The sequence below is a fragment of the Nannobrachium achirus genome (assembly GCF_963921795.1).
Source record: "Nannobrachium achirus genome assembly, chromosome: 4".
Classification (NCBI taxonomy): Eukaryota; Metazoa; Chordata; class Actinopteri; order Myctophiformes; family Myctophidae; genus Nannobrachium; species Nannobrachium achirus.
In genome coordinates this window covers 42,306,191-42,331,994 of record NC_137813.1, presented here as the reverse complement: position 1 = coordinate 42,331,994, position 25,804 = coordinate 42,306,191, and the positions used below count along the sequence as shown (strand labels likewise).

The window sequence follows — 25,804 nt, the reverse complement described above, 5'->3', positions numbered from 1 at the left end:
AGGGTATCAAAAGACTTTTCTCTATCTCATTGTAATATATGCAAGTAGACTGTACGCTAAAAATATTAAGATGCATCTCTCCCTTGGTGACATAAACGCATAGAATTTATTTTATGGTTGGGAAAACAAGGAGAAGAACACTATAGTATACTAAAACACAGTTTTAGTGTTATAGTAAACAAGTGTTTGCCTTCCCCCTCTGTTAAGCTAGACCAATTAATATATTGAATATTATGTGCAATAGGATAAGAGAACACAATATCAGAGCTTTGTCGTCGTCCCCCCCTCCCCAACATTTTAACAAGAAAATAATTTATGTACATTTCTAATCAGATGGGCATGGAACTGAAACATCAATAAAAGTATGAATATCACAAATAAACAAGGCTCTGTCAGAGGTTTTCACAAAACAGAAGCTGCAGAAGAATTGATTTTTAACCAAAGCCATATTTTCAAACATTCTGAAATATTTGTGTAGCCTATCTATAAGTTCACAGCGTGTTACGTGTAGCATCGTGGAGCGTTGTGAACTTGTAGAACGGCTATTTTGCCCAGCATACCCAGAATTGGGACACCAGGGTTAAAGTGGTTAATGGTTACTAAACCACTGTCTAGTTGCAGAGAACTTTTACTGTCTTTGTGCATGCTGAGAAAATTAATGAGGATAAAGCAACCTTGCAGTTTACAGGAGACAGGCTTATCATCCAATTTGTAGATGCTATGTTGAGAAGCGAAGAATTTCAAAGCAACCGATGCCTGCAGTTTGAAGTGGCTGCTCCACAGCCAGTGAGGAGCAGACACTTTGAAAGACTCCCTCTATTTGCTGAAACCCTACAGAGGAACTGCTCCGCAAATACTTCAAACAAGCAAATGCACAAGTCGCCTCCCCCCCCCCTCCCCCCGCAAGTGTCAGTCCTCAACATCAGTGGCTTCCTGGGTGTGCACTCCTGGAGTCCCGTATTAATCAACTTCCCTCTTTGAAACTGACAACAGAGTTGGCCAGCCAGACAAGCACATAACCAATATGCCTGAAACACACTCTGAAGAGACCCAAGTGGGGGAGAACACAGCTCCGGATTTGTCTGATAGCGTCGAGAAGAGAGGCCATTTTCCTGTGATTACCGCTGATGAGGTGACATCATGTCAGCTCATCTAAAATCCACTTGCCCAACGATGACCCCCACCCCCAACCAAAAAGACAAAAATCCATTTCAGTCATCTCTTGATGTTTGCATTATTCATTAAAACCAGACAGAAGGAAGAAATTGATCTCAAAGGCTGAGCGCGATGAAACTTAAGCGCACGGATGGACGCTGTTCACGTGGCCAATGCGAAAGAATGGTTTCATCAGGGCGGGCCAGCCAGCAACGGTCACTCCCTGCTACACCTCCATGTCGCTGGGTGACAGAACTAGAACTCATCATCTGACGTGATCAGCATGATTTTGTCAGACTTACGGGAGCCCTTGTTGTTTCCTAGGACCGCCTTGCCATTGCCATTCTGGCTGGGCTGTATCACCTCCTGTGTGGACTGCTGGGTGTACTGTTGGTAGGCCGGAGAGAAGTTGTGGATGGCATCCTGGACCATATCGCCATGGTTTATCGTTTCTTTCAGACCACTGGAGATGCTCTGCATGGGGGCATTCGTACTGGCTGCCAAACAAGAAGAAGAGCAGGAACTATGGTCAGACAAATCTGTGCCATGTGCCTTGGGTTTTGTTTGTGACACACATTATTGTTATTGCAAAATATATGATAAGTTATTATTTATTTTGTATTTACTATATCAGTACTTTGTATGAACTTAAAAAAATATACATTTTAAGCACTTTATACCTGGTGTCCTGCAGCCCTGAAATACACCCCGACCCTGATATAAAATCTCACACTATGGATACCGTTAGAGATATAGAGATTTTTAAGTACGGCATGAAAAGAACTGAAACCCACCACACCTGGGCAGGTTATGTGAACGAGACCAGACAGGGGAAGGGAGTAAAATTAGGGCTGTCACGATATGACATTTTACATGACGATTAATTGTCACTCAAATAATTGCGATTAACGATTTAATTGTGTTTTTGTCGTTGATAATTACATTTCTATTTGGCTTTTAGGCTTTGAAGTTGCACATGGCAGATACGACAAATAACCTAAATATACAAAGAAATTATGGACATATTTGACAACTTTCTACTTAAAAAATAACATTGATAGTGGAAATAGCCGATCTACAAGCTCACAACGCGTCGCATCAGAGCTTGTAGATCTGCTATTTCCACAATGTTTTACTTTAAAAAATATATATATTAATCATTTTCAACATTCACGATTATGACGATTATGAAAAATAATCGCGATTATGTAAATTAATCGCGATTAGACGATTATGTAATAATTGTGACAGCCCTAAGTAAAATGCACTCTTTCTTCAGTCTACGTTTATGGGTGAAATGCCCTTCAGCAAGGCACCGACTCCCTAACTGCTTTGCTGCAACAACTGCACTATATATCGTTGCTGACATGTAGAAACCTCTTATCTCCATATGTTAACTTTGTGTTATTATATTCATTTCCTACTTGATCATACCAGAGCGTCACACAAAGTATCAAAAGTAGCAGATCCACAAGCTCGAAATGCGGTGTGAAATGCCTGAAAAGTAATAGTTTTGGACCAGGTTTCCACCTGACTGAGCATAGGATGTAGGCAGACACTCTTTCTCCCTGTGAAATCTAGTTAAGCTATACTGTAGCTGTCAGCTTATAGATTTATATAACACTTGCATAGATGTGTAATCGATACATGAAGACTTCTCCATTATGGGCTTTTCCTCCACAATCGTATAAAAAAATTGAACCTTCCAGCCATTATAAAATAGATACTAAAACCTCAAAATATATTGTCGCTGTCAGGTGAAAACCTTGTATGTCCAAAAACGTTTCTTTTTTTATTATCTGTAAAACATTTTAAAGTAGTGAAAATAGCCGATTTACAAGCACACGACGCCTCACATCGCGAGGCGTTGTGTGCTTGTAGATCAGCTATTTTCACCATAATTATGCAAAACTTTTGTGTGATGCAGTATGGCATCAATTTTAAAAATGTGAAATTTGGAGATACAAGGTTTCTGTCTGACAACAGCAATATGTTGTGCTAGAAAATCCTGGCCGGTGTGCTCCTATGCATATCTTTGTAAACCACTGTAAACACTAACAGGGGAGGAGTAGAGTAAAAAAATATATACAAAATATAATTGATTGTAGTGTGACGCTCCAGAGGCTCCAGCTCCTTGTTATATCTTTGGTAGAATATTAGACATGCTGGCAGTGCCTGCTACGTTGTTACACCGTACTGTGTGAAAAAGACACAGTTCTTTGCTCAGCCAGCTGTATTCCCCCGTGCCAGGGTTTCCAAATGAGGACCAGCAGAAATAGCCTTCCGTTCCTCTTGTGGACAGTGGCAGTGATATCACACCGCACAATCTTGTGAATGTTAATTAACCTAAAAAGAGTGTACAAATGGAATTTGGTTCCATTTTGTACAATGGCAATGGCCACAGATTTTGAGGAGCCTTGAGGAGTGTCAGACTGTGTGTGTGTGTGTGTGTGTGTGTGTGTGTGTGTGTGTGTGTGTGTGTGTGTGTGTGTGTGTGTGTGTGTGTGTGTGTGCGCGTGCGTATGCTAGCATATATTGATTAAGAAATGGAATTATTCATCTAGTTAGATTGGTTAAGAAATGGAATTATTCATCTAGTTAGATTATATAAAAGTCGCATAACTGATAGCAGTGAGACAGCAAACAAATATTGCATGTTTTTTTTTTTCCTCATTTATTGCCATGGACCAGCAAAACAGAGAATCTGTGACGCCTTGTCAAATGATTCTTTGATTCTCTAGATAAAAACAAAAAACACTTCGGCTCAAGTTGATATTGAAGTGTTTATCAGCTCTTACTGCTAAATTAATTCTCTCTCTCTCACCCTGCACATTGTGCAGTTGAAGGCTACAATAGCGTTCCTTCCTATAGCAGGGAAATGTGAGCCAAAATGATTGATAACACTGCAGAGGGCTTTTCCCTTGGTTTCCATTTGTCTTGGAAGGGTGAACAGTATTGACGTCAAAGGGCTACCTCTAGCTCCCTGCTAGCCTCTGCACTGAGGCTGTGAATTCCTCTTCGTCTTCCCTGCTTTGCTGTGCTAGCAAGTGATTCCTCTGAGCTCAGCGAGGACTGTCACGATCATAGAGTTTTTGTTCATTTTAGTTGACAATCAGTCACATACATAGTTACAATTAATGATTTTTGGCATTGAACATTGGAACACGATGAAAATTACATTTCTGTCCGCGTTTAGGCTTTTAAGGGGAAATATGACAAATAAATAAACTAAAGAGATACTGTGTTACGGTGAAATAATTGATAATTGTGATCAGGCAATTAGGTAATAATTGTGACATGCCTACTCTGAACCATGAGTAACAAACAACCTATACCAGGGGTGGGCAACTTTGATGATGACTATATTTTCACATTAACTCCAGAGGGCCACAATGCATATACAGTCAAAAATAGCAGAAATAGCAGATCTACAAGCTCAAAACGCGTCGCACTCTGCTATTTTTTGCTATTTTATAATTGGAATCGGGATTTCTTTTTTGCTAATTTTCAATTGGAACCCTGAAAAGTACGACTTAATTTAATTTCAAATGCATTTATATGTTCTTCCTATATTAACTTTGTGAACTTAAATACAAATATATTGAACATAAAAAGGACTAGTACAAGTCATTAAGCTAAAGCTACTAATATAGACTGAAGTAATCAAAGCGAGTCATGTTTGCATGGTTGGAAATGGAATTGTAACAGCTGGAATCAATAATATATCAGTATTCTGCTATTAACTTGCGGCTTGCGGGCCACATTAAGTGAAGGTGGGGGTGGCCCCCGGGCCGCCAGTTGCCCATGTATGACCTATACCCTTGGGACAATGTCAACCTCTGCTGACCTCTCACTTGACTGACACATTGTTTACCATAGAACGCTATTAACAGAAAGCATTAGAAAAAAACGAAATAAAAGGTTGTGGCTCCCATTTGGATCTCGGACTTCATCCTTACCTAAGCAAAGATTTCAGCTATCTCTTGGGCAAGATTTCAACCCTATCTGACCACCCATGATGTCCATTATAAAATTAAAGTTAAATATTTCAAAAAATGTGAAAATAATTAAATGTGGGGAGTTCGAAAACTATATATACCTGAGTATACCTGACGAAGGCCGTAGAGGCTGAAACGTATTTTACCGCTTTGTTAATACATTATTTTGGAAGCATTAAGACGGTGTGCAGACCTTTTTTTTTTTAAGCGCCACTAATCTAGTCAAGCAGCCAGCAATGGTCTAGCCGAGTGGTTTGCGAGATTAGCCCTGGACGGATAGACATGGTGTAAAAATTGCATACACATCATGTTGCGTGTCATGTTTGAGGGATAACATGGCAAAAATTACTGTTGCTTAAATTATGTGAAAATGCTCACAGAGCAAACGGCAGTGGCCCAGGAGGTGCTCTAGAGCGGCGGTCTGGGAATCAGAAGGTCCCCTGTTTGATCCCTGGCTCTGCCTGGCTTAGTGTCTAAGTGTCTCCTAACTAGGGATTTACAATATTATCGCGATAAACAAAATCCATTATCCTGGGGCAGAACCTTTGCCAAAAGACATCTGATAGAGTGAAAAAAAAAAGACTGTATCAAGTACATAATATATTAACTAACCTTTTACCAATTATAGAGGATTTAAGTGGTACCGGATACGCAGCTCGGCAAATAAAAGGTTAATTTATCCCAGTGCATGACGGAGGACGATATCACCATAAATTATACCTCCACGATACGATTATCGTGAGTGTTTTTTATCGCGATAAACGATAATATCGCGTATCGTCCCATCCCTACTCCTAACTGCTCCTGATGAGCACAGAGCAGGGTGGTTGGTGTCTTGCATGGTTTTCTCTGCCATTGGTGTGTGAATGTAATTCATATTGTGAAGCGCCTTCAACAAAGGGTTCGCATTTATTTATTCGCTTTGAAGTGAATGCCAGCCCAGACTCTGTGATGGATAGTGGCAATTAACCGTGTTAACATATTTTCAGGGTGGGGAATGGGAGAGGGGAGGCGTTGCATGTAATGATCCTCTGAACACTGTATGTGGTTACCTGGTAGATCGTTTTTCTTCTCCTGGTACACGGTGCAGTTGAAGGCGTATCGTAGGGCGATGGCAGCGAAGAACATCTCGATACAGATGATGAAACTCTGCCACCCAGCCGCCACTGTGCCAGCACCGACCTCTTGCCCGTTGATGACCAGCGCTTTATCGATGACCCCGCAGCGTTCCAAGATGGCCAACACCATTCCTACACAAAAGATCAATATCCCTCTGTAAGTGCTTGAATAGTGGCATAGTACACAGTAAAATCCTTAGCAAAGATTGCTAAATAGCTTCTTCCCCCAGACAATCAGGCATATGAGCAATCAGGCCAGGGAGAAGAAAATTAAGAAGCTTGGGAAACATTAACGCCAAATGGGCTCTTACTGGGATACGTTTGTAGACTCTCAAGAGATATATTCCCACTGAGGATTTTACTTTTACTGCGTAGTGCTTGTTGATATCTTTGAAATGTCAATTTCCTCATTAGACATAATGGCTGTTGGTACAAACATTTAGGCCTAGAATTATTGAATGCTTTAACCAGTGAAAAATAGCAGATATACAAGCTCACAGCGCGGCACTGAGTGCTGCGCTGCGAACTTGTAGATCTGCTATTTTTGAAAAAGTCGTGAAAACGTGTGCAAATCTTTGAATATACTGTATGTATTTTCAAAGCGAACGTTTGTAACTCAAATTTTGCTTCTGGGTGGTCCCTGGAACTAAATATTTTGAGATGGGGGTCAGTGGCCAAATACATCATTTTGGGGGTCCTTCACATGAAAAGGTTAGAGAACCACTGACAGAGTCTCTCAAGAACAGGCTAACTGAGCTCCATTTAAGTAAAAAGGACCTTTTCTTTGACGATGGCTAGCCAGATTGCTGACATAGAAACATAGGTTTTTCAAAAAATCTTAGAAGGATTCAAAAGACACTTATAGAATCGGGTCAAAATTCAAATTTTCACGATTTTTCTAAAATAGCAGATCTACAAGCTCGCAGCGCGGCACTCGGTGCCGCGCTGTGAGCTTGTATATCTGCTATTTTTCAATAGTTAAAGCATAAAATAATGATACACAATAATGTGTACCCGTTCTAAATGGGCTAAGCTGAGGGATGGATGGACTTGCCTTGCCAGAAAGACAGGAAGATGACAGATTTGATGGTGAGGAATTTGAGCACAGGTTCATACGGTCTGAGGAGGTCGCTGGTGGCGAAGAAGAAGAGGAACAGGGCGTAGAGGGCCAGACTGACTGAAAAGTTGTAGATGATGGTAATGTACAGGTAGCCTCCATTTACACTGTAAAAAACAACAAGAGACACAGTCAGTCAAAGGCCCATTTTTCCACTCTCATGAGTTAAACTGACACTAGGGATTTTCCCTGGAAAGGTGAGGACATCCACATTAGTATATACAGTAGAAATCAGAGTGTTGGGGCGCCCGCTGGCTTATTGGTCCAGGCGCATACTACAGTACATAGGCTCCGTGTAGCCTGCAGTGGGTCGCTGGTTCGATTCACGAGCCTGACCAGATGTCGCTGCGTGTCACTCCCCATCTCTCTCCTCGTTTCCTGTCAGTCTACTATCCTATCAATAAAGGCAAAAACCCAAAAACATATATATATATATTTTCTTGGGCTTTTGCCTTTATTGGCCAAGGGAGGTCCAGTAGACTGACAGGAAATGGGGAGAGAGATGGGGAGTGACATGCGGTAAATGTCGTCCGGATCGGGAATCGAAATGGCGACGCCGCGGCAACCATGCCTATTTGGCGGTGCCTATGTGGTATGCGCCTTGACCAGTAGGCCACCAGACGCCCTGCCCAAAAACATATCTTAAAAGAAAGAATCTGAGTTAATTTAACTGAAAATGTTTACACGTAATGAACCCAGCAAGACAGGAGAAAATGCAGACCATTAGCTTTAATCGATGGCACCTGCAGTTAAAGAATGAATAGCTAAAGAACTAAAGGACTTCTTGTACATTTCAGGATACAGCCCATAAACTCCAACAGATTCTTCGATAACTTAACAGATCCACTTTCCAGCCTTTCTGCATTTGGGTCTATTTTCCCAAGGATGCAGCTATAACTATGGGCTCAGTAAATGAGAAGCCAATTAACCCAGCCTTAAATCACTGTGCCCCTTCATGGAGATTAAAGAGCGACATTAATAACAGTTTCTCTCCACCAACTGTCCTGTTCACCTCTGTGGGACAATAAGCAGAGGGAAACAACAGTTAAACAAGTTATTGATGTCTTTGTTTATACTCGTGTAATGTGGGAGCACATAATGTTCTTCAGGCTGGCTGAATAACTCTATCATGGACTAATTAAGAATCAAGTGAAGTCACAGCTTTATTAGAGAAGCGCCATAAAATGCAATTGCAAGTCTTAAAAAGTTGCTCCTAAAAGTTAGTAAATTATCAATGTTTTACCGGCCATTTCCAGACTTGAGAGTTTTTGACTACATGCTAATTGCATTTTTCCTCTCTCTCTTTTGACAGGGGAAATGGCCTGAAACAAGTCTGTAATTATTTAATTAAGAGCCCATCTCTCATAGATGAAATTACATCAATAACAGTAGTAATCAGTTCAACCTACTCTTGCCAAAGGCGTTGGATGCTATTGGCAGACAAAAAAAAAAGCGTTTACATGAGTCACAAACTTGCCTCCATCCAAGTACTTTTGAAATGTGTGGGTATGAAAAGACAGACAAATGAAACACTAAAAGGAAATGTGAGGGAAGGTGATGCATACTAAATAGTCTCTCGGGACAAACTGTTGACTCACAATATTTTCAAAAGCTTCCACCAAACAGCAACAGAAGTGCTGAAAACGCTAAGAAACTGCAGCATCCCCCTACGTCAGTTTCGTCGTTGCAGTCACATTAAATGTGTCCTATTGATATCACATTAGTCGAAGCATATAAAGCTTGCTGCTTAGCGAAATATATTTTCATTAATGGAATTGACGAACAGATGACAGCTTCCGTTTCGCAGCTTTTAGTAGGCGTAGTTACAGATTCCTTGTCGCATTCAGAGATGGTGGAATAGTTGTCTGGCTTGAGAGACTAGTACTCACTTAAAATCTCCATCATGATATTTGCCAAAGGCCTGCAGCACGATGGTGAGGACAGCCATGAGGGGTTTGACAACACAGAACTGCAGGGTCGCCTGGAGAAAACAATGACAAGCATGATTGAATGAGCACAATAATTAGCAACATCCTGAACCATAATTTGACAGTGTACAAAACGGACCCGTGTGGGAAAATCTGATGACGTTTTAGCTCATATTTAGGCAGAACTATAGAACATTATCCACAACTTTCCAACACCTCATCGTGCATTGCGCAGAAGTTGCACGGAGCCTCCGGCGCCGCAGCCGAGTGAGATCTACAAGCTCACAACGGTTGCATCTGCGACGCGACGTGAGCTTGTATGTCTGCTGTTAACCGGAGGTGTGGTGCAAAAAGTTCTCCAGTAAATTCCCGCGGAAAGAGATGGATAGAGGCCAGGGTTCACAAACTTTCAAGCAGGACCCCTGAATATTCAACTATAAATAGTAAATATTACCAACATATCGTAGTTGGTGATGGAAACTCCAGAAACGCGTAGAGCTGTGCGCTCTGCATTCACACAGTATACACAACATCTGAGTGAGCCTGACTTTCTGGGGCAAGAATTGGTTGCCTTGTTAGTGGTGTGGATGGCATCTCTGCTCCATTGCCAGCTTGCTTAACACAGACGTATGACACATCAGGGCAATGTGCACACCCATACCTTCATCACAAATCCTTTCAAATAATGGTGTCATCACTCATTGTAAAATGGAGAGGCGGTTTAAAATGCAACGGGGTAGCTCATGGTGGAGAGATGGAAGTTGAAGTAGGCATAAACAAGGACTCTGCAGATTCTTATTCAATTATTTACGCCACAATGCTCTGCATCCGCCCCACCAAACCCTCTTCCTCCCTGCCAGCCATCATCCCAAATGTTTTTCTACAGAGTAAGGCAATTATAACTAAAAGAATAAGAATGTTGGCGATAATGGGGCATACAACTTTCTGTGACTGTATGGTCTTGTTTATTTGTTTATTTGTTAGGATGCACATTAGCTGTGCACTAAAGCTCAGCTAATGTTTCTGGGTTTGTGGTTCTGTACCACTTGACACAACACATTAAAGGAGGAACTGTGAACGGTCTGCATTGGGTGATGTAATAGCCGTAAGATTCTTAGAACTCTGGATAACCAGTGCTACAACCCTGCAGTAGAGCATCTTGTCGTCAAAATATCAAATGTCCATTTACTGAACTGGTAATTCATCATTTGTTCAGAAAGCATTAGTTGCACGGGTCATCATGGACAGCTTGCAGGGTGCCATCTAATTTATAGTACTACCTTAAAAGTTATTACCCAATTTTAATTGGAAGGTTTATAGACTTTTTGTGTCAGGAGTAGATAAATTAGAATACATTTGTTTCACTTTTTATTAAGACTAATAGGTATGATCATAACTCCCATTTTATTAATCTTAACTTGACTTCCAGCTGCCTTTAGAACCAATTTAAGATGTTAATCAAAGCAGTGCCAAAGCTTAAATCCCTATACAGTATATTACATTTTGAAAACGGCTACTTCTCTTCATTTGTCAGATGTCAGCATGCAGACAGACGGTCAGACGCCGGACGGACAGATATTTGCTAAATTAATAGTTAGATGATATAATCACTAGACTGGTGTTTGGAAACCGTTGGTCCAATCAAATTGTCCCCAGGCCATGTGGGACATACATAACAACTTTGAGGCCATTCGGTCAGACATCGCCCAAGTTATGCCCAGGACAGGCAAATTCATGGCAGTCCTGTGAGCAATAGATTTCACTCTAACTGTAATGCAAAACCCATAAATCTATAGGATAATTTATTGATCAACAGGAAATATCATTAAAAAGCATTGATTTTGAATACATTTGGATTAATATACAGCAGTGCAGCCCCCTTCAAAATGACGATTTTTGGTCACACAAGCCAAACTGCAAAAATAGAATGAAAAAGCTAAAGAACTGTCTTTTTTCAAAGAATGCAAATGAGGATATTATATTTAAAAAAAAATCAAAGAGCCAGACAATTCTGGAAAAACATGGCTTTTAACAGCCACAATCTCCACTCCTGCTATCGCGTTTAATGTTCTTACAGAAAGTGATTGTGACACACCCTAGGGGGGGAATTGGCACCCCAGTTTCAAAATATGCTGTTCTGGGAGTTGTCTTTTTAATTCTGAACACGAACACCAGATCCAGAGATCATGATTTGTTGCAATAATGCCACAAGAGGAAACGGCAAAGGTTTAGCTTTTAAAAACACACCACGTAGGAGCTCTTGTCAAAAAAGTGTTTATCATTTTCCGTTTAAAAGAAAAATGGTACATTTCATCTTCCATTCTGTTTTGGAGACATGCCTCTCAGATCCAATTTCCATCATAGAGCTGGAGCTGCGTCTCTAGACACTGTGAGGAGGGCTCTGAGCTGACAGTTCATATCACCTCCCAGTGTTGATTACTAAACAGGATTCACCTGGTTTAAATTACGTGTCTGTTGTTTTTTTTAAGCAGCAAATGTTATCCTCCAAAATGTAGACAGCCAAGTGCCATGGCATTGGTCCGACGTCTCATTGTTTCGACGTCCCATTAGTCCGACGCTGGTGAATGCTAACCTGGTGAATGCTAACTGCCGACGCTGGTGAATGCTAATCTGGTGAATGCTAACCTGCTGATGCTGGTGAATGCTAACCTGTCGACGCTGGTGAAAGCTAACCTGCCGTCGCTGGTGAATGCTAACCTGGCGGATGCTAACCTGCCGACACTGGTGAATGCTAACCTACCGACGCTGGTGAATGCTAACCTGGCTAACACTGTGACATGTATTTTTAATCACTGTGTGATTATGTCAATGTATTCAGAATGTGTAATTCATTCAACTGTGCAGAGGAGTGCCCCTTGTGAGATGGAATCATATGGAACAGAAGGAAAGTGAAGCTCACCTGTTTGCAGAATCTTAAAAATCCAATGGAATAGCTCATTCCAACCAAGCAGCAGGTGCCATATAGACAACTCGACCTGTGAACAAAATACAAAAATGGCATTTGATGGGCAAGAGAACAAATCTCATTCATAAATGATTTGTTGGCTATGCAAAATGTAATTACAGGTATTATTATTTATTTATTTATTCTCTACAAGCTATTGTGCGTTGTGATCTACAAGCTCACAACGGAATATTGTGAGCTTGTAGATCTATTTTATTGTTGGTCATTATGTAGCAACTAGCAAGCATGAATATGTGTAATATACAGTAACAAAAATACTCTTAATACAACCAAATACATTAACCACCTAAATGAATTCTTATCTATCAATTACTCACACAGTGAAGCCTTGAATACATGGATAATTGTTGTTTTTGTCGCATTCCTTTACACTGAATGAGAAGAAAATCCTCCAACACAGTTCACAGAGAACAATCTTGTGTCCAGCTGTATGTATCCTCATTACTTCAAAAACAGCATTTTCGCAGAATGATTATATTATTAATAATTCTAAAGCGTGTCATGCACAAGCTGATATTACATGCCCGCAGGGTTCAACAGGAGGAGCTCAGTTCACATGTCCGTGTGCCCCCAGGCAAGTGCATCACAGTTTATCCCGGAAGTTAATTAAAATGTAAATATTTCATATTAAATTAATGTTTTGGAAGAACTGAGCATACAGTACAGCTGGATACAAGACAGGTTATTTTCGAGTCACAAACAGATTATTTGAAATATCGTTTTTTTACCATTGTTAATCTTGGCCGCCTATTAACTTCAATTCATCAAATATTTTCTTAACTTTTGGATTCTTCAATGACCGCAAAGGAATGCAACAAATGAAAAACAATATGTATTCAAAGTACTGTAATTGATCAAATTAAGTTAAGTAGTCCTTAAAGTTTTATAGATCATTCAAAACAGGTTCATGGCACCTTTATACCTGGGAAATCAAAGTGTACCATTTTAGGGATTATTTCAAATGATTATTATATACAATATTTCAATTTGAAACTTTCCGAGATAAAAACTAATTAATACAATCGTTCATGACTTGGTTTGCTTGACAGAAAGAGAGAGTACACATGGAAAATAAACACGATCTACCAACCAGTACAGCACTTTAAAACTTTTCTAAATGTAAAATCTATTCCTTATGACACCAAATATATTGCATTGTCTCCTCTGGCCAAGGTCTGAGTCATGCCACGGTCTGTCTGGCTCATAGCCATAGTCTCCACTGCATTTAGAATCAGACCACATTTTTCCAGTTAGCTGGGTTTGACAAACCGTCCAGGTGTGGCCAAATCCAGAATATTAATGTTGATTGATGTTAAATTTAATGTTGTGCCGTTTTCGCAATCGTTTACTTTTCTACCCTCTCCCCAATTTAGTCAATGCCAATATCTATGTGCACTGCTGTGACCGCAGTACACGTAGGTATTGGCAGTGCGGTCCCTGTCAGCCCTGGGGAGGGTGTAGACAAGCACGTGTCTCCTGCAAATCACCAGCTGCTGAGTTTCCCCCGAGAGAGCATAACATACCCAAAGTTTCATGGCATCTCCCTCAGATCCCCTCCCTGCTGAACAGGCGCCTGTACCCAGGGATGTCGCACCAAATTCTGGGCCCTGGGTACAAGGATTCACTCACATTTTGTGCTTTAACGATTGAAAAAATAGCAGATATACAGCTTGTAGATCTGCTATTTTTGAAAAATTGTGAAAATGTGTGCAAGTCTTTGAATATTTCAAAGGTTTTTTGAAAAACCCATGTTTCTATGTCAGTGGTGCTCAAACCTTTTCATGTGAAGGACTCCCAAAATGATATGTATTTGGCCACAGACCCCCATCTCAAAATATTTCGTTTCACAGACGCAAAATCTGAGTTACAAATGTTCGCTTAGAAATTACGTATATTCAAAGATTTGGACATATTTTCACAACTTTAAAAAAATTGCAGATCTACAAGCTCGCAGCACAGCACTCGTGCCATTCTGTGAGCATGTACAGTATATCTGCTATTTTTCAATAGCTAAAGTATAAAATAATTCCAGGCCCCTCCACCTTGGACCCTAGTAACTCCCACTTTTCCCCCCTTGTGACGCCCCTGGCGCCTGTACCAACCAGTAGGAGTTGCTAGTGCTGCAACAAGGACACAATCCCCTGCTGCCTTCCCACACGCAAACACACTGCCAATGTTTGTCGGAGCGCCCAGCCAAGACAGAGCTGCCGTTGCCGCGGAACAAACCCGGGCCTCTGTGTGTGATGGTGGCAGAGTGTTTTTACCACTATGCCACCTGGACACCGTTCAGCTTTTATAGTGGTGTAACACTAATATAACTGAAGACCCAGGAGGGGCTGAAACGTCGTTTCAAATAAAACATTTCTACGGAGCACTAAAACGAGATTTGCTAGCCTTTCTTTTTTCATATTAAACTCATATACTCCACAAATTAAGCAATGGAAGAACAAGACAGGTGAAACAGTCAACTGCTTGTTTTGCCGTTTGCTCTGTCTTGTGCTGACATTATATACAGATTTAATTAACACTACTTGTTCTCAAGTCCTGCTGTTCTTGGGGTAGTACTCAGTGGAAACATAAACCACACCATACCATGGTTAGTCCAAGAGAGACATAAAAGAGACAAAGACATTATGTAGTAGTGAAACCTAAAATAAGTTGTGTTGTTTGAAGAACAGTAGAGGCCAGGGTATGCACCTTGTTATTGCTTTATACTCTCTTTTTTTCCCCTTTACACTAAATCTCTTTGCCGGAAATCTCTACAATCTCAAACGCGTCGCAGCACAATGTGCTGTGAGCTTGTAGATATGCCATTTTCATTGAATGTCATGTTGCACCATGCCCGGAATAGGGATGCTAGGGTTCACGTGGTTAAAATGCTGTACAGTTCTTCAAGAACAACCGTTGCACAGAGGACGGGAATGAGGGCACTCACTGAATGGGCTTTCCTCGGATCTCTGACATGATTGCACTTTCTCCACCCAGATACTCAAAGGACAAGGTCAGGAAGTTGTAAATGACAAAGGCTGTGATGGAGAGAGAGAAGAAGTGCTTGTTTACATCATATACAGCAGCAAGTATGCTATTCAGTCAGGACATGATGTAACTGTAAACAATTACCTTGCCATTTATGTAATTAGCATGTGATATAATCTTCGAGGTAGAAAAAAAAACATATTTCACAATAATGATAAAAAAAAGTTAATTAGACCTATATTTTTGAATAATCACAGTTTCAGTTTCTAACATTAAGGGGCTTTCTGAGCTTCTCGGTGCTGGAAATCCCCTCCTAATCCTTTGTAGCTATTTAAGGAGGGCTTAAGTCAGGCTAATGCTAGTGGTGTCCACTGGAGAGCGAGTCCATCACGTTTTACATGTAGCCGCTGGTGGGAAGAATCCACATTTCCCTGCTTCCCCGATTCCCACTGTAAAGTGCGGTATCAGCCAACCACAAAATTGACCCACACGCTGGAAATTAATCTACTCAATTATGTAATTACGAAACTCTTTAAAGTTTTGCTGTTCTCTCCGATTACACGTAATTCATTTTGCATAATGGCTGGCCTCTGCCATCGGTGAAGTGCTTTATTCTGACAGATTCGGTACACAATTAAAGTCATTATGTAAAGGCAATTTAGAGAGCAATCTACGGATTTTTTGTAATCGCTGCATGAAAATGTGATGTTTCTTTATAGTAAAGAAAGAAACACTTATTTTAAAAGGAAAATTAATGATCCCATCTCAAATGGATAGGATGTAACAAGATAAGACCTCCACCAAGTTGCCTGTGGGCAAAACACCACAGACAATGTCTCCCACATGGAAACAATGACTGGCTGCTAAGAAAAACGAGTTTGGTCAGTTGCACTCAGCCTCCATCCTGACACCCATCTTACAGGTGGGGGTAGTATTGGTGTGCATGTCCTATGAACTTGCCACACCTGTAAAGCCCAGACTGTCCAGACAAGGAGCAGCTGTGGGGAGAGGAGATGAGGAGGGGGGATGGGGAGCAGGGTGGGGCAATCAACTGAAAATGTATCTAAACCGATATATTAAAATCCAATGACCGACTTAATCTTGTTCATGTACTGTAGGTTAATCGAATAATCGATCATTTAAAAAAGGTTTATATACAGTATGTATATCAAGGAATCGACACAAATGATATATTATTTTATCTACTAAATCAATTAGTTTGACTAACCACTTAAAGGAGTAGTTCACCCCCAAAGTGACTTTTCTTCTATTGATTACTCACGCCATGGAGACTTGAGTTCAATAATGTTTTTATTTTATTTTAATTTGTTTGCATTCCTAAGACAAACATGTGATTATAGTAAATTTACTCCCATTGATTCCGGATGGGGACCCGAATGAATTTGGGTCCCCATCCGGAATCAATGGGGGTACATTTATTGCAATCAAATTTTTGTCTTAGGACTGCAACAAAAACAAAAACATTTTTTTTAACTCAAGTCTCCATGGCGTGAGTATTAGAAGAAAAGTCATTTTGGGGGTGAACTACTCCTTTAACCCTGTATTATACAAAAATATTGAAAACAGATGATCTACAAGCTTGCTGCTATTTTCACTATTTTCATTTTTTTAACAATTGCTCATTAATCCTAATCGAGGCAATGTTTTTAATAATCCTGATATTGAAGTCATATGGCCCAGCCCTAATGGGGGAGTGACTCACCTTCATAGCAGTCTCTCACAGAGTCAAAGTAGACAAAGTACTGGTCGTTGCTGATGAAGAGGAGGCTCAGCCACGAATCAAAGGAATATACTGGCACAATAAATAGGATCCGGATGATGTAACGCTGCTCATTGGGCACCGTGTAGGACCTAAGATGTGTATAGATCTGCAATGAAAGATACGCAAACATGCAAGCATTATGATGATGAACATCAGTATGCAGTCATTGCAGTGATACAATGCCCACCCCAGTTTCATCTCTAAAAAGAGAAATAAATATTCACTATTCCAGTCAAACAGTTACAGGTTAGTTTCAAATATCAAGTTCATGAATTACCATACAAAGGCATTGTTTTGTTTTTGAAAAGTAAAGACGGTAATTAAAAAAGTACTGTCATACCAACTAAACTAAAATAAAATCAAACCAAGTTTGAACTTTGAAGTGAGCGGTGGTGCGTGTGTGTGTAGCAGTTCATTTCAGCGTCGCGTGTGTGTGCGTGTATGCGTGTGCATGCGTGTTGCGTGCGTGCGTGCGTGAGTGTGATGCGATGCAACAACGCCACTTGGTCACCAGTGGTATTGCAGCTCATGCTCAGGCTACACGCATGGTAACAAACCTACCTACACACACAATCACGCTTAGGAGTGGTGTGACCACCACTCAAAGGTCACTTGCCTGAGGAAATACAATCAATATTTTTCCTTTTTCTTTTTATATTTTCTTGTAAACTTTTCTCTGATAGATAATATAATAACATATTATTACTAGACAATGTAATTATTAATTTGGTTTGTTTGTTCTTGGAGTCTCAATAACATTCCTGCATGTTGCCATGTCTTTACAAACAAGCACCATCAGTTTAATGATGTGCTAAGCGCTTTGTTTCCTTCTGATCTCCTGACTAGTGACTAATGTATTCACAAGTAGGGCTGGAATTATTGATTATTTTTTGTCTATCAATTACTTTTTGGATTGATTAAATAACTGAGAAGCTCACACACACACACACACACACACACACACACACACACACACACACACACACACACACACACACACACACACAATATCTGATATCTCACAACACATTGCAATGCAACGTATTGTAAGATTGGATTAATCTGGATTAAGAGCATCTGCTATGCCTTAATTGTAAAGTGACTGTGTTTCTGTTATTTATTATTCTAATTCATTAGTTTAACTGTTGCACCCCTACTTACATGTTTTGCTTTCATATATTGCAGTTATGATACATTAGTTACATAGCTTTGTCTTAATTTGTTTTGCAGGGCACACCTTGATGCTTGCAATAAGTTAAGAATACTTGTAGTTGTTTTTCTTTTTCAATATAGCTATTACTGGCATTTTTGTTGCTAACATTATTGCACATGACAAAAATGTAAAACACATACTGTACATACTATATGTAAAAGCAATATTCATGAATGTGGCCATAACTTATTCAAGAAGGAGCTAGTTGTTTTATTAAATTACTCCGGCAGATTGTTTTGAACTAGAAGCTTGTATCACCTTAAGATTTCAACTTGCGATTACAAAGTTGGGTGAGTCTGCAATAAGGCTCTTGAGGAGGTGGCCAGCTCAAAGGAGATAAAAGTCTGTTTATAACCTAGACAAGTCTTAAGCCTAAATAAAATACATAATTAATCTACATGTGGGCATTATAGACGTTATTGACACAATCATTTCTCCGGATTCTAGTTCGAAGACCATACTTTTGAAAACAACTGAACAAAGGAGTAGACTTTACTGACTTAAACAGAGGTAGCAAGAAAGAAAACATGTCTTCAAAATATTATTTGAAGCAGACAAAGCCGTTATGATCACAGGATTTTATAGACAAAATAAAAATCCCATGCTATCATTAGTTAGACACCAGAGGGAGATACTGTATTCTTTCAAATGATGTAGCCATGATGTGGAAGGAGAAACAGGTTGTGCTTTTAAAATAAGAGAAAGGGAAGGAGGAAACAATGATTGAAAGTCCAGGGTAATTCATGCAGCTAAATAGTTTACCTAACTAAACCCAGTACCAAGAAAGAATATTGCTATTTGCCTCATATGAGGTTCATAGAAGGATTTTAAACCAACATACTGTGCATGACTGAACACACTAAACTAGACAATAATCATCATTGATGGTGAGGTAGACAGGTGTTGTGTAGGTGGAGGAAGTATGCAGAAACTAGCAGAAATATAGTTCCCTATTAGGAAATGGCGAGAAAAAAAAATCAATGCAGTATAGATCATAAATGGCCAACTTCAGTGTTCACACTTCACAGTCGTCTACTTTGTTGGGGGATACGATGACGCTCATTGCTATGGATATCATTACCAACAGATATGGAACAAACACATCCACAAACAAACTAATCACAGAGGCCTCACTAATAGTCTTTTTTACTTGGTCTGTGTCTCATAGGGGGACTGTGGACACTTCAGAAAACCACCTACCCATGACATCATCGTTAGGCAGATTTTCTTTTCTACTTTTTATTATTATTTTTTATGAACACAAGAACTATCGCTTCCATATAGCATGCCAACTTCCCACTTCCCAGGAATAGAAAGCCTGTCGTTTCTATTAGCTTGGATTCCCCATCGATGACGTCACAGGCAGGTTTCTTAACTGCCCCCCTCCTCTGAGACACAGAGTGAGTAGACAGAAATGGTGCCATATTATAATGAGCATTAGTGAGGACCAATTATAAGATAAGTTGAAAATGTGTGTTTAACTCTGTTAATCTTAAAACATGTCAAGGATCCCCAAATTGATACTTATGAGCCCCATAAGATTTTGTGCTAGGGACCATCATAAGAAAGGCTTTTGTTGTGCCGGGCGTCCCATGACCTCTTATATTTTATTATTGTTTTCTTTTATTGTATTTTATTGTATTTTTATTTATGTATCTTATTTTTGATCTACTTTTATATCTGTCTTGCTTATTGTCTTATTGTTTATATTGTTGAAAAATGTAAAATTATTGAGAAATAAAGAGTTTAAAAAAAAAGAAAGGCTTTTGTTAAATTAGATGTATACGTAGTACAGAATGATGTAGTGGGGAAAGTGAAACCTCATTTTAGCTGGTGACTTAATAATTACATCATTATGGCATAATCTCAATTCAGATTTATGCATCTTTAAAGGCTTTGTGCATTCAGATTAGGCGAGTAGGGTAAAGATCTCTCAAGAACCCTTGTATGAAATGTTGAAAATTACAAAGATTTCTGAAATCTGAAAGGGTTAGATTATGTAAGTAGTTCAAATCAAATGGCCTGATTGTTTTATATAGGCTAACTATTTGCCTGACAACAATAGCTTCTCAAAAGGCACAGTGAACGGAATAGGATATCTACAATGACAGCTGTGACAGGAAGTACGATACTTGTATCATATTACCTGACCTGTCCTTGAGAACACTGCAACAGAACCAACAACAAAGCAGGGAAAACATGTAGGGCAGGCGACTGTTGAGAAACTGGGGTGAAATATTTTGAAGATGTGTTGATTTGTTCGTTTAAGAAAAAAAGAAAGGTTGAGCAAAAACACTATATGCACAGTCTACCCAAAGTGTTTCAAAACACGTCAATATATTAAGGTAGACTTCAAGGGCGTAAGTAAACAAATAATATCATAACTCAAGTCATATCTGAAGTACAAAATAACCACAAAATCATATTCTGTTCACATCGTGCAGTCTGACTCAACATCAAAGTCAAAAGGTTTCCAGAGACCATTCAAGGAATTTCGTCTTAAAACTAGAAGTACTGTTCCTACCAAACAGTGTGGGCTCGCTCATAAAGAAATAATTAATAATAATAATTAAAATAAAAACTCGTAATCAAATAAATTGTTGTTTTTCCATGTTTGCCAACGTGACTAGATTCTGCAGCGTGCTAACTGTCATTTGAAGCTCAACCAATACTCCAGCTAACACCACTCCCAGATGTTTTTCCGCCAATTGCACCTCATTGGCTAAGGGCCCTGCCTTTGTACTGTCTGCGGCAGAACTTGGTAAATGAATAATGAAGATACCATAGTGTTCTTGCCTTTCAGGTGAGCCCACAATGAATCAAATCAATTAACCAATCACTAGTTAAATAAATGGTAATAAAATAATAAAAATCATCCAATGAAGGGATGACCCAGTCAATGTATCATTTTACCACTTAACTATGGTCTTGCATAATCTGTTATGCCGTGCTGTGCGGTAGAATTTCAGCAATTGTACATTTAACAGTGACATGCTGGATTATTAGTGAACATGTTACAACACTTTCCTCCATGAATGTTGCATTAACTTTGCAGCTGACATCTTCCATCGTGGTGAGCTATTCATTTAATGTTTAATGTTAACTATTCTGTACGTCTATAAGACATCGTGTTACGAGTTTGAAGAGATAAAAGGAAATTATTTCTGTTCCTCATTATTTCACAGTTCACAAGTGAGATGTACAGTAGTAGCAAGCTGGATATCAGGTTTTGTGACTGAATTGAAATCATGGCTAATTGGAAAGTGATGGAAGGCATAGTCATAGTGCAATGTCTTTAGCATAATGAACTCAGACACAATTCTTGAGTTAAACTATTGTCAGAAAGGGAAAAACACTGCTCGGTTTTTTGTGTATGTGTAGAGTGGTTTGAACCAAATTGTAAATATATTGTAATTGCTTGTAATATAATTGTAATAACTTTCTAAGAAGTTACTTTGAACCAACTTACTATAACCAACTGGGCAAGAGTCGAGCTATAATCTAATTTAGCTCTAAACCTCAGAAAACCCAACTAATCCAATAAGACAAACCAGGGTTGCACCTGTGGATTGTTATACCAGTAATTAAACCCTAACAACGCTGAAGAATAATCATCATCAGTTCTAACTCACACATGAATATCCATAAAAGGCAGCACAAATTCAAATTTAAAGTTCATCTACTAACACACATGACCAATTCAGAGGCGGAGCGGATTACGTGTTGTGATTAGTCACCTTCAAGTTTACTGTATTAGAAGCTGGTGGCATGATTAAATGCCCATTAGAGGCTGCACATTAAAGCCTGACCACAGTGAGCCTGGGGGTGTGATGTATTTGGCCCTGTTGAGAGGTGAAGTGAAGCAGGCTGTAGAGTGATGTCTTCCATTTTGCAAGAATGGCTAGAAAAAGCTATGGTACTCCCAGCTCCACAATGCTGCTGACCTCACAGTAATATAAAGATGCACCCTGGATAACGGCCTCAGGCACAGACTCATTTCAGCTTGGCAAACCAGCCCATCAGTCCACTCACTGAGGTGATTAAAGTGTGAGCTTAAATCAGCCCCATTGTGACAATAAAGCAAAATAAATAAATAAAGCAGTCGTGGTGATTGCATAATATTGACGCTAAGTAGTGTATCCGAGTGAGAAAGACCATTACGCTGATACAAAATAGACTGTGTTGATCCTCTTTATAACTGCTGATGTAAAGTGCAGACACCAATAAGCCCACCAGATGGATGAGACAAACAAACGGACAAGGCAAGTATCGTCAACTTACATCAAAGGGGATGCAAGGGCATTGAGTCTGTGTTTAGTATTCACATTGTGAGAACAAGAGACAACAGCCAAGGGTTTAGAGCAAAGTCAGATTGCACTTGACTAGCATTATAAAACTAGAGCTTAGCGTCCCTGTGTATCTTAACTGATCTACCTGGTGTTATTATTCCTCCACCTGACCTGACTACGGTATTTAACTGCACAATTAATATGTGTAAATGGAAAGTGTTTGGACAAGCACAGCTCTATGGTCAGACGCTTCATGATTACGGAAAGTCTATCTTGTCAGGATGGTGTGTCACAATCACAAATCCATGAACAATGGTGGCTTTAAAGTTCCCCTATTTGATTAAACTAGGAACCCTTAAAATAATAATAATAATGTGCAATAGAGTTGGAGGGACAGTGAAAAGTAAACGAGAGAGAGACTGTGTTCGTGTACCACAGACACGTGACTTGATTCCCACTGCTGACCAGTATGCACATTAGCAAGCATGCCCGAAAGCAGGACTTTAGTTCTTTATGGTGCTGTAAATGAGATCTCAATATCAATTGATTTCCCTGTTGATAACTTACTGCGCCTTACTGCCTTGTCTGAAATGTACTTATATAATAAAGATAAGCTATCGCGTGGCCCCGACAGAGCAGTAACCACCACACCCACTGAAAGAGGTAACACTCATTTATAAAGAACCCTCTAGTTGCTTTTTGTTTTTAATACATGATACTGTAGTGTCAAGACACATGCCCTGGTGAGCTATATATGCTAAGTATTCTACAGACTGTCCAATGCATTGTATCAACATATTTCAATCACCTGAATCAGCTCATTCCGTTTCAATGTGATTGTCACTGATAAGAGAAAAGCCAGCAAGGAAAGTGTCCCGTAATACCATGGTTTAAGGGGGAAACCAAGGCATCTGTCACCACAGAACACACTATTATCTTTACTATGAATAAGAGTGGGTATAGAATAGGCTGCACTATACTGGATTCATTAGCTCTACGAAACAAAACATAACATAACAACAACATTGAAACCTATAGTGATTGGCCACCACTATTCATGTGTATTATGTCACTGTCCTCTGGCAGGGGTGGAGACAACAAAGATCCACACAATCTCTTATTACCCTTGATTCCACTGAAATATACCTTGAGGCTGCTTCTCTTATAGCAGAGATTTTGTTTCCTTGATGTGTAGAGATATTAATAACAAAGGTATAAGTTATGAGCATTGCAAGATTCCCCAAACTCACCTGATAGCAAGTAATAAGCAACGCTGCCCAGACAAAAATCCCTGATATGGCTTGGGCAGCCACTGTATTTAAAAACATCTGGTCTTGTATGAGTGACCCATTACTGGTTTGGATAATTGTCACATTGGTTTTGGAGAGGTCAGTCGCGCCTGCAAGAATCGGTGCAGGCAAGTGAGGTATAGAATCATTCTTGGTTGTTGAGTTCATCATGTATTCCAAAGAGAAATTCATCTGAAACAACAGGAAAACAAACACACCATGTGTAATAAGGGCATATCATCATTACAGGAAAGGACATTCCCTTGTAGAGTGGCTGACAGTTGCTTCACTCCTATCTAATCATATACAGTATGAGTATGGGCCTATCATACTATGTCAAACCAGAGCACAACAACAATGAGCTAATAATATCAGACACATTCTAATGTCATTATGTGCCTTACCATGATTACAGGAACTACTGTTTCCATAGCTTAAGGCGACAGGAGAACACCAGATTAAAGTAAACATTTGCTGTTATTAGAGTAAAAGGAGGGGAAATAATTAGCCAGGGGCCATATAGTGTCAGATTAGCCCTGAAACATGACGGTCCTATGAGGGCTAGTGTCAGATCAGCATGGTCCAGCTGTCTTTGTGTAGCCAACTGTAACTCATTAATGTAACACAGGCAAAAGCAGCTCACCTCGTCCTTGATCTCGTGAAGACGTGACCAGCTTGATCCAAATAGCTTACTTCCACGATGAGGTAAAATGTACTACCATTTGCCCTCGCAGACACGAGTAATGTATTCAGAATAACACTTTGCCTATTCAAATACCCTGGTCGTCGGCATTTACTGCCCACAGAAGTGCCCCCGTCAACTATAGTGCGTCAGTGGGACAGTACAGCACAGCCAGGGCTACTTCCTTGTTTGAAACAGGTAAACTGATAAGGTCGAAGTCCACACACCGGGGCGGCTGCTACTGTAAGAACGGATCGATAAATATAATACTGTTGTACTTTCTAGATGTCCCTTGTAACGCCAAGCGACCGACACGCTAGACTGAAAGCCTTAATATCATCGTTGAGCGACACCGACAACTCACACTGCGGACAGCAGATAAACAGGTTCAGAACAGGTGAATGAGTCGTCACGTGATCAGTCAACATCAACATCACGTTGCCTGCAGTGAGTGACAGAGCAGAGACTCCTTGCAGTGTCACTGTCTGCATAATGTCCCTTTGTCATAGCTCATCACAGGCCCGGATGGCCACACTATTGAATGATTTTCTAAAAATAAATTCTCTCTCTCTCTCTATAACAGGGGTTTTCAAAGTGGGTGACGGGTCACCCAAGGGTGCCGTGACGGCAGTCCAGGGGTGCCGCGAGATCATTTGATAATATTTGGAATTTATTTGGACACTTGAAAAAATGTTACAAAGTTATTTTCAGTCAGTTCTAACCAAAATGGCTGTTATCTCAACATTTTCCTCGCAACATAATCACTAAAATATAGTCACTGTCGGTCAGAAACCTCGTATCTCCAAGTTTCAAATGTGTACGTCTTTTGGTAAAGCAAAGCCCTGCTTCATCATACAAGACTGTCGCACAAAACTAACTGAAAACAGCCGAGGCGTTGCATGCTTGTAGATCTGCTGTTTTCACTAGTTTAGTACATTTTATAGATGATAAATACAAAACGAACGGTTTTGGACATACAAGGTTTCCACCCGACAACGACGATATGCTATAAATATAAGGTGCTGGGAGTGAAAATTATAATGTAGGGGTGCCTCGGATAAAAAAGATATATATTTATGGGTGCCCTGAGACTAAAACGTTTGGGAACCCCTGCTCTATAATATAGAGATCTATATATCTCTATATATATAGAGTCTATATATATATAGATATATATATATACACACACACACACACACAGGCTATATACATACTCACCCCCCCCCCCCCCCCCCCCGATATGGAAAGGTCTTACCAGCAGAATGCCATG

General features: G+C 39.9%; 1 protein-coding gene across 1 annotated transcript; it reads right to left on the bottom strand.

Annotated features, from left to right (window-relative positions):
• Nucleotides 1-966: 966 nt before the first annotated feature.
• Nucleotides 967-24,662, bottom strand: tmem184a (transmembrane protein 184a). Its single transcript, XM_080724662.1, has 9 exons — nt 24,496-24,662; nt 23,814-24,044; nt 17,002-17,167; nt 15,238-15,328; nt 12,237-12,312; nt 9,278-9,369; nt 7,326-7,495; nt 6,206-6,403; nt 967-1,652 (listed from the first exon to the last, which is right to left on the bottom strand). Exons 2-9 carry the CDS (start codon nt 24,042-24,044, stop codon nt 1,411-1,413), a joined length of 1,266 nt encoding a protein of 421 aa, XP_080580788.1. The 5' UTR covers nt 24,496-24,662; the 3' UTR covers nt 967-1,410.
• Nucleotides 24,663-25,804: the final 1,142 nt, after the last annotated feature.

Excerpts from the sequence above, each read along its gene's own strand:
- tmem184a (XM_080724662.1), bottom strand. The coding sequence starts at position 24,044 with ATGAATTTCTCTTTGGAATACATGATGAACTCAACAACCAAGAATGAT. Across the intron at positions 12,313-15,237 it reads ATCCGAGGAAAGCCCATTCA|GTCGAGTTGTCTATATGGCA; the intron begins GTGAGTGCCCTC and ends TTTTGTTCACAG. Across the intron at positions 1,653-6,205 it reads GAAGAAAAACGATCTACCAG|CCAGTACGAATGCCCCCATG; the intron begins GTAACCACATAC and ends CTTGTTTGGCAG.